General features: G+C 39.2%; 1 protein-coding gene across 1 annotated transcript in view; it reads left to right on the top strand.

Moving 5' to 3' along the window:
- Positions 1–188: 188 nt before the first annotated feature.
- The window catches only part of GCC2 (GRIP and coiled-coil domain containing 2), a gene marked incomplete at both ends in the record, with an annotated part of 10850 nt that continues 1034 nt past the window's right edge, over positions 189–10004 (top strand). Inside the window, 8 exons of the mRNA XM_009080950.1 lie at positions 189–251; positions 905–989; positions 2262–2329; positions 3387–3491; positions 4797–7268; positions 7955–8024; positions 8911–9011; positions 9092–9190. Of these exons, the coding sequence (XP_009079198.1) occupies positions 189–251; positions 905–989; positions 2262–2329; positions 3387–3491; positions 4797–7268; positions 7955–8024; positions 8911–9011; positions 9092–9190 (3063 nt within the window). The remainder of the gene's footprint in view (positions 252–904; positions 990–2261; positions 2330–3386; positions 3492–4796; positions 7269–7954; positions 8025–8910; positions 9012–9091; positions 9191–10004) is intronic.

A 10004-nucleotide genomic window follows, 5' to 3' on the forward strand; every position in this document is an offset into this window, starting at 1 on the left:
TCCAACCCTGATGATTCTATGATCTTTTTCTGTTATGCTACTGACCAGTCCTACAAATACTTTTTTTTTTTTTTTTGAGCTCTCACTACCTGCGGTTATTCTTAGCACTTGAAGACATTCCATTAGTTCCTTTGGTAGTCTTACATTGACAACTTAGTTACTGCAGCTTGTACTTCATTTTGCTGTAGGTTCAAGATGCTGGGCAGGAGATGGTGGCATCTTCTGGCACACCAGGATCAGGCAAATCAAAGGTAACCAATCCTCCCAAATCCAATTTCTTTGGACAGCAGTAGTTGAAAGGGTTACAGCTTAGTCTGCAAGCTGTGACCAATAACGGTATGTTTAGAGTTTCCTGTTTTCTAGGCAGAAAAAAAATTATTTATAAACACATGGATAAGGTGTTTTGGAAAAACATGAGGAAAAAAATATCTTCTTGGTTTGTTCACTTCCTGTTACATTTGATAAATGATTAACAGCATCCAGTTTTGGCAGGAGTCAGTTTTAGAATGGATGCAGATGTCTTTGCATATGTTGGAAGTAAATTTAAACACTGTCAATGTTAGGTCAGCATCCTCTTTTCAAATTATATTACTGAATTCTCATCCTTCCTAGCTGAGTTTTCCTGTTAATTGATGCTGCTCAGTGCTGTGCTTCATAATGATCTCAGGAACATACAGAATTAGGAGTAGTTTCTCTTACTGCATTTGAAGTAACAGAATTGGATAACAGAACAGCAGTAACTTGAACTGTTCCTCTTCTTGCAAATGTATGGTAAGAATTTTGTGGCCTAAAATTGAACTTCTTTGTTGGCTACAAATAACCCTGTCTGTTTACCTCTGGGTTAGAGGAAACTGCTTTTTCTAATATCTGCTTTTTTTTTTCTAATACCTGCTTTTTTTTACAGCTGGACACATTGCCCAAAGAAGATCTCATCAAATTTGCAAAAAAACAAGTGATGCTTATACAGAAAGTAAAGTCAAGATGTTCAGGTACCTTACTGGAAAGAAAACAATTTCTGCCTTCATGTTTGGTGCTATCTGACCTTTTCTGATATCACTGCATGTTTTTTCTCGGTAGATTTAAGTTTTAGGCAAATATCCGAGATAATTTTTTTCTGAAATTTCATTCTTTATGGTGGGATGGTAAGGACTGAAGTCCTCTGAGTAAGAAAGGGAAGAAAAGGAAGCATTGCTTTTGCCAGGCATTGAATTTTGATCTGGCAGTATCACGTGATGGAACAGTGTAGGTTGTGTAAAAGTAGAAGTTGGACTTGTCATATTGGTGCAGGGATACATACTGGTTGGTTTTCAGGAAGCAGATGGGAAGGGGAATGTCTCTGATAGTTTGTTGCATAATTAGTACTGTTGTGGAGTACAATGGCTTCTTTAAGATAGTTAGCTGCTTTATGCATGATCATTTGCTTCTTTAAAAAGAAACTAAAATATACCAACCAAAGTTTTATGGTAACGACCTAAAAATATCATCTGTCAATCTGTGCTCTCATGTGTTGTCCTTCTCTGCTCTGTTGTCCCTTTTCCTCCAGTGGCTCACTGCTTGGGCTGCTGTCACTTCCCCTGGTTTGGAGTTAGAATTATGCTGGCTGCTGGTAGCAGTGAAACAGTAGGGATTTAGGGATGGGCTAGACCAGGCTTTTCCTCAGTGAGGTTATGAATGAGATCTTTTGAGAGTCAGATTAGATGTTAGGAGAAATGTTTTCCCTGTGAGGGTGTTGAGGCACTGGGATGTTGCCCAGGGAGGGGATGGAGTCACCATCCCTGGAGGTGTTGAAGAGGTGTCTGGATCTGGCACTGGAGGATCTGGTTTAGGGTTTAGGGGTTCCAGCAGTGACAGGTTAATGGTTGGACTTGATAATCTTAGAAGTCTCCTCCAACCTTGATGATTCTACAGTCTTATTCTGCCTGCTGCCTATTTTTAGAGAACCAGTAGGAACTGAGTGTCTGACTTAAATTGAGCATGAAATAGTAGGTAAGACAATCATCAAAAGAATTAATATCTGCTGTCCCTCTACCCAAACCAGGAAGTTTCTCTTCCTGAGTAAACCATACTCTGTGTCAGGACTGGAGAAGTAGTACTGAATATTTGTTCTTTTTCTACTAGTCCTTTCTATCACTCATTAAGAAATAAATACTGATGAAGTAGAAGACATCTCTGATTTGAATAGAAGTGTTGTCAGGCACTGTATTTACTAGAAATTTGCTACTGCATCAATTCATGCTGTGAAATGTCTGTAATTTTTTAAGAACTGGAGAAAGAGATTGAAGAACTCAGATCTAAAGCAGCTGCTGAAGGAAACGATGATATTATTCAGGTAAGAATATGTAATGAGTTTCTACTGTATTGCATTAAGTTGGCTGAAATAAATCTACAGAAATAATTAGGTAAATAGTAAATAGCTTTAAAACTGTTATTCAAATTGAATGGAATCAATTTTCAAAAATATAAGACACTTGCTAAAAAACTTCTTTTTCTTCCTCCCTTCACATCACTCCACTTGTCAGAAAACAGTATCTGTTCTGTGAAGATTAGTACAGAATAGTTCAGTTTCCAGGGAGAAATCATCACAGCCCTTCAGTTCTTTAGTGGGGGAGGACAAACTTCAGCAGGGCCTGCTGTGATAGGACAAGGGGTAATGGTTTTAAACTGAAAGAGGGTTAATCTAGATGAGATATAAGGAAGAAGTTCTTTTACAATGAGAGGTGGTAGATGCTCCATCCCTGGAAACATTCAAGGTCAGACTAGACAGGGTTCTAGCCACCTGATGGGGGTGAAGATGTCCCTGCTCATTGCAGGGGCATTGAATAGGAGACCTTTAAAGATCATCATTTCCCACCGAAACTGTTCTCTGCTTCTGTCAGTGTCCCCAGCAAGACATTTTCCTTGTGTAGCTAGTTAGACAAGCTGTTGTTTATTTTGGAATAACCATTGCAGAAAGACTTCAGCCATTTAGAGAGCTGAGACAGTCAGTTGATGAGATCAAAAACACATAGTTGAAGTTGCTGGAATTGTTTTTATGTGGTAAGAACATCTGTCTTTTTCAAAGCAAAGGTCATAGTGTATGAAAGTGAAAATTAGCAGTGAGGAGGAATTTATCAGCTGGAGAATTGTTTTGAATAATTTGGATGGAGATTTCTTTGCTGCAGAAGGAGAACTTTCCCCATCACCACCTGGTGATCCAAAGTACCATTTTTAACACAACTAACACCATTGTTTTAGTCTCTGTTTCATATTAGCCATATTTGGGCTGAAAGTAATTTTTAAAATCAGACTGATGTGGCAAAAAATGGTACTAATCAATATGTGAGTTCCTACATGTGGCAAAAATCATTGTTTGCATTGTTAAGAAACCCTTTCTTGTTTCATATTAGGCTCTCACAGAACGACTGGATGTTGTACTTCTGGAAAAAGCTGAAACTCAGCAGCAGTGCATAGCTCTGAAAAAAGAAAATACTCAGCTAAAGCAAGAAGGAGAGGTACTGAAATGAGCCACAGAACGTGACTAAAATATTTCAGAATTAAGTTTATTTTCTAGGTTTGCTCGTTGTGTTTTTAATTCTAATGTTTTTATTCACTTACCTGTGTTGTATCTTTTAAAAAAAAACTAAAAAAAAACCTTCAAGGCTTCATATATGAAAGTGTATTTTCTCTGTACCCCTAAGTTCATAGTAATTAATATCAAATTCTTCTATACATCATCTAGATCTACAGCTGCAAAATGAATTCAGTCTGTGCATTAAGAGCCTGTATATGTGATGGCTTCAGTCAGTCAGCTCTGTCTTTTTGTGGGAGATCATGGTGATAAGCTGAGCCAGGGCAGAGTCAGATTGGGTGTTAGGAGAAATGTTGTCCCTGTTAGAGTGTTCAGGCCCTGGAATAGATTTTTAGAGTCACCATCCCTGGAAGTGTTGAAGAGGTGTCTGGATCTGGCACTGGAGGATCTGGTTTAGGGTTTAGGGGTTCCAGCAGTGACAAGTTAATGGTTGGACTGGATGATCTTAGAAGTCTCCTCCAACCTTGATGGTTTTATGATTCTATATGAGGCTTACATTTAGATATTGTTGAGAGGTAGCTTGTCAGCCAAGGCACCAATGATATCAATAATCTCAATTAATAATAAAGTGAAAAATGAATTGCTTCCAATTGATGAACATTCTTATGTTCCACATACTTGAATTTAATGTGCTAAAACTAGTTCAGTTTTTAATACATTATGAGAAGATTTGGTAAAGCTGAAGTTTGTCATGATCATTTTGTGAAATTATGCTGGTAATCATGATATAAGAGTTAGTTTCCCTTTCTATTTCTGCAAATGTTCTTGTGCTCTCTGCAGTGTTTGAATTGAGTTGTTCTAATACAGTTAGAGACCTCAGAGCACCTTCCAGGAGCTGAAGGGGCTCCAGAGAAGCTGCAGAGGGACTCTGTGTTAGGAGCTGCAGGGACAAGACAAGGGGCAATGGGCACAAATTGAAAGAGGGAAATTTAGGTTAGAAATTAGGGAAAAGTTTTTTCCCATGAGGGTGGTGATCCACTGGCCCAGGTTGCCCAGGGAGGCTGTGGCTGCCCCAACCCTGGCAGTGTTCACAGCCAGGCTGGATGAAACCTTGAGCAACCTGCTCTGGTGAGAGGTGTCCCTGCCCAGGGCAGGGGGTTGGGGCTGGATGATCCCTAAGGTCCATTCCAATCCCTAAAATTCTATAATTCTATGATTGTAAACAGTTCATTTGGAAATTCTGTGTGCTACATGACCGGTATTTAATAATTTGCTTGGGTTTTTTTAGGCTGCAGCAGCTAAGACAGAAGAATTGCAGAAGCAACTGGAACAATCAAATATTGACTCTCTGAAAGAAATAAATGCTCTGAAGAGTGAATTAGCAAATGCACAATGCAAGCACAATGAGGATTTTAAAAAGCTGAAAATGGAATTAGATGAACAAGTGAAGAAACAAATGGAGCTGATGGAACAGGTTGAATGTCACAGCCACAGTCAAAAAGAAGTTAAAAGATTACAAGATGATATCCAAGGAATTAAATCTACTTATGAGGAGCAAATTATGTGTCTGAGCAAGCAATTAGAAACTGTGAGTGAAGACAAAAACAAAGAAGTGACAAATCTGCAGGAAACTATTAAAAGCAACTCTCAGTGTTACCATAATGAAATTCAAAATCTGAATGAAGAGCTTAAAAAACTAAAGTTTGCACATCAGGAAGAGGTGTCAGAATTGATGCATCAGCTTGAAATATCATCGAAAGAAAATGAAGAAAAGCAAAACCAAATTGCTCAGTTGCAGCACAGTTTGGCAGAGAAAAATGCAAGGGATGAAGTGTGTGCTCATACCAACCAGTGTGAACATGACTTGGAGCAGCTGAGAGAAGCCTTAAATAAAACTGTAGAAAACAAGGTAGATGTTGCAGATACACAACAGGAACCTTGGCTAGAAGTCAAGATGGAAGAAAAAGTTAGGCACCTGGAGCAGAGTTTAGAAGAACTCCAGTCCCAACATAGTATATTAAAGGATGAGTTAACTTACATGAACAATGTCAAGCTAAAACTGGAAGAGGAAATCCATTGTGTAAAGGAGGAATACTTCCATGAAAGGGAAGACTTGGACTTTAAGATAAATGAATTGCAGCTTACTAAAGAAGATTACTGTTGTGTCATTGAAAAGCTAAAACTGGAGCTTCAGGCAGCAAGGCAACACTATGAAACTGCTGTGGAAGAGCATCAGTTAGAGATTCAGACTCTGAAAGAGCAACACAAGAGAGAGATTTCTGAACTGAATGAAACTTTCTTATCTAGCTCTGAAAAGGAAAATGTGGCATTAGCTTTTGAAATGCAGGAACTTAGGGAACAGCTTGAAAAGGTAACTCAGGAGAAAGAAGAAGCAGTGTGTAATTACGACAGCCTGAGAGAAACAATGGAAACTCTCCAGGCTGAGCTAGGGGAATCCGCTGGAAAGATCAGCCAGGAGCTTGAATCCATGAAACAACAGCAAGCTTCTGATGTCAGTCAGCTGCAGCAGAAACTCAGGGCTGCTTTCAATGAGAGGGATGTGCTGCTGGAAACTGTAAACCGCCTCCAGGAGGAGCGAGATAAATTGTCAGCTGATCAGCTAGAGGTAGAACAACTTAAATGTAAAATTGTTAGTCTTCAGGAGGAGAATAATGCAATGACAAGCTCCATCGACCAAAAAGACATCATTGTAAAAGAGCTGGAAGAGAAGGTCACTGCTCTTACTGATCAAAACAAGGATATTTTAAATGATATAAAATGCTTGGGTGAAGAGAGAGAAACCCTTCAGGAAAGGTGCAAGCAAGAACAAGTTAAAACTCAGGAACTTCAGCAAGAAGTAGATGTTGCTAACCAGTCCAATAATGATCTGAAGGAAAAGGTGGAGGAATTAACAGAGAGGCTGAACGAAGCTTTAACTGCAAAGAGTGAAAATGCTCAAATGCTGGAAGAGCTGGAAAAGCAGATTGAATCTCTGGTGCGTGACAGAGAGAAGCTTTCAGCTGAAGCATGTGCTCTTCGTGAGGAAAACAAGAAAGTCATCCAGGAAAAAAGTGAATTAAGTGAAGATCTGAAAAAGATCACATCTGAAAAAGATGGTTGGCTAGTGTTGAAAGAGCAGTCTGAGAACTTAGAAAAGAAGTTACAAATGGTGACTGCAGAAAAAGAGCATCTGTCAACATCTCTTGAAAAGGAACAAGCTCACACGTCCCTTGTAAGAGCTCAGCTGTGCCATTTCCTGGAGCAAGCAGGGTCCAGCATTTCAGATTCTAATGAAGAATGTGACTCTCTTGACTTGTTAAAAGTTGCAAGTGACTGCTGGTCAAAAATGAAAGAAGAGCAGTGCCTTGCTCTGCAAAGTCAGGAGGAAGTAATTCGTTTGCAGCAGGAGGTTGAGAGACTAGAGCAAGAAAACGAAGCTCAATATAGAGAACATAGATCCCTGGTTCAGGATTTTGAACGGGAAAAGGATCTCTTGAGGGAAGAGCTGGAGGGAGTGTTGTCTGAAAAAGAAGCACTTCAACAGGATATCCAGGAGCTGAAGAATGCCAGTGAAAAAATGAGGATGGAAACCCAAGATCTTTTACCTAATATTGGAGAGATCACTCAAAAACTTGCTTTCTATGAAAGTCAAATCCAAGAGCAGCAAAAAGGATCAGAGAAACAAGACGACTTAAATTTCATTCTGGAACAAAAGGAAACTGAACTTAGAAATATGAAAGACGAACTGAGTTCTCTAAAGGTTATATTTTGTTATTGAAGTATACAGACTAAACCTCTAAAGTCTTCAGAATTAAGGTTCAAAAAATACTTTCAATTCTCTCTTTTCTTTTGTTATTTTTTTTCCCTTGGCCTGAAAGTGAGTTTCCCTTCTAGAAAGCTCATGTTTCTGAGTTTTCTAGCACCTCAAAGTCCCTTCCCTCCCACCAGGACAAAAAAATACAGAAACTAAAGCAATCCTAATGCTTTTTTTTTGTCAAAGGTTGCTTGTACTTGAACCTTTCTTCCTGTCGATACCCCTCAAAGAGATCATTTGACTAGATGGACTAACTGACCTTGTCATCTTTCACCTCTAACTTTCTCTGGCTCCATCTCAAACAAAACTACTTGACCTGCATTAGCTACTCCTAACTTCAGGTCCTGGGAAGTGCTGGTTATGTAAAACTGACAGCTGCAGAATTCATGGTCTCCCATTTTTTTGTCCTTGGACAGGATGGAAAGCAGCTAGTAAAAGGTTGGAATGTTTTGCTTTCAGCAAAACTGTGCTTTCAGCAAGCTGATAAGAAATTGTACGTAAAAGCTTTTTTTTTGGTAGTAAAAATGTAGACAGTTTTAGCTGCAGCTGAAACTTCTGGTGGCTTGTTAGGGGAGAAAAAGGGATATCACAAGGACATTTTTGTAATACCTCTTCTATCTTTGTTTATACAGAATTTAATGGAGACAGTGACTGAGAAAACTGATCAACAGTCTTCAGTGGCAGAGCTTCAAGAAAAAATTGGTATCTTTCTCTGTTCTTTTATGTAAACTCTTTGGGTTCATTGGATTGTTAGTTTTTCTTCCTCTGCATAATTGTCCTGTGTTTCCTACAAGCCAGGGAGGATGGGAAAGTAGATATCAATGCAACTTTCTACAATATTCCTTCCATTAGGGATTTAAAACATCGTTAGCAATTTTAAGTTGGGTATGATTGGCTGTTTCTTTAGGCTTTTTCTTCCCATGTACATCTGGCTATCAACAGTGTAGTGGATTTAATCTTGATTTTTATAAATATGGGAAATAAAAGCGTCGATAAGGGTTCCTCAGGCTGCCAAGAGGAGAGGGAAGCAACACTTTGCCAAAACTTCTGCCCCCTCATTGCAGTTATCCCAACTCAACAGCAAGAAAATGGTTCAGAGTGGTTACAGTTTATGTAGAAGTAGATAGAAGAATGGTTCTTAACATTAGACTGGGATGGAAGCCTCTGAAACAGGGAAAGATTGCTTAGAAAGATTGGAGCTGTGTCTGGATGTTTTAGCTTCAAATTGAACTTAAATGGTTAACTCAATGAAACGTTTGAACATCTCCCCCCATTTGATATTGTTTGGTTTTAAAGTCACTCTGATATTTGTGGTCTAATTGAATTTCATTTCATTTCCTGGGAAGAAATGGAAAGGTGCATTTTTTTCCTGTTCTTGTCTATTTTAGAGAGGCTGGAAAAAGAATTGGATGTTTTAGCTTCAAATTGAACTTAAATGGTTAACTCAATGAAACGTTTGAACATCTCCCCCCATTTGATATTGTTTGGTTTTAAAGTCACTCTGATATTTGTGGTCTAATTGAATTTCATTTCATTTCCTGGGAAGAAATGGAAAGGTGCATTTTTTTCCTGTTCTTGTCTATTTTAGAGAGGCTGGAAAAAGAATCTGCAGAAAAAGGAGAGAAGCTAAATAAGATCAAGGTGGTTGCTGTGAAAGCAAAGAAAGAATTGGATGCGAGCAGAAAAGAGGTACCCTGACTGCTTCCTGATCTGAAGAACAAGCTGCATGGGAGGTTCTGTTTTAATGACACACACTTCTTTTTAATCAGACCCAGGCCCTGAAGGAAGAATTGGAGTCGGTTCGATCAGAAAAGGATCAGTTGTCTGCTTCAATGAAAGATGTCATTCAAGGAGCTGAAAGCTATAAGGTAAGAACAGTACTGCATTTAAAAAAGGCTTCTAACTGCCAGGAAATACTTTGGATGTGAAGCCCAGCATGGATGCACATTGCTATTCATTTGCACGGCGATGTTTGGCAAAAGAAATTGTTGCAGTGGAGTCAAATACAGATGTCAGGCAATGTAAGGTTCTAGTAATGGCACCATGCAGCTGCTGTCAGAAGGAAATAAGGCACATCTTTCTCCTGGAGTGCTATTTTTAAACCTTTTGAATCTAGCATCATACGTATCAAGGATTGTGTTGCTGAGGCAACACATGAATCCTTATGAATTCTACAAAGTACATTAAATTGAAGATCAGTTAAAAAATCCTTAAGCATAGGCATAAACTCAATTCCCTGGGAGCAAGTCTTGGAGCACATCTCTGGGCACATGAAGGAGAAGCAGATGACAGTCATTGCATCACCAGGAGAAAGCTGTTCCTCACAAGACTTAGAAGGAGTGGTTCAGAAGACTGAGGTTGTTTAGTATGGAGAAAAGGAGGCTCAGGAGAGACATTATCACTCTCTACAACTACCTGAGAGGAAGATGTAGTCAGGTGGGGATTGATCTTTTCTCCCAAGTAACAAGTAGTAGGACAAAAAGAAACAGCCTGAAGTTCCACCCAGGGAGGTTTAGTTTGGGTATTAGGAACAATTTCTTCACAGAAGGGTGGTCAGGCACCTCAGTGGGGTTATGAATGAGATCTTTTGAGAGTCAGATTAGATGTTAGGAGAAATGTTTTCCCTGTTAGGGTGTTCAGGCACCAAAATAGATTGCCCAGGGAGGTGGTGGAGTCACCATC

Source organism: Acanthisitta chloris, unplaced genomic scaffold, assembly GCF_000695815.1.
Source record: "Acanthisitta chloris isolate BGI_N310 unplaced genomic scaffold, ASM69581v1 scaffold40108, whole genome shotgun sequence".
Taxonomy (NCBI): domain Eukaryota; kingdom Metazoa; phylum Chordata; class Aves; order Passeriformes; family Acanthisittidae; genus Acanthisitta; species Acanthisitta chloris.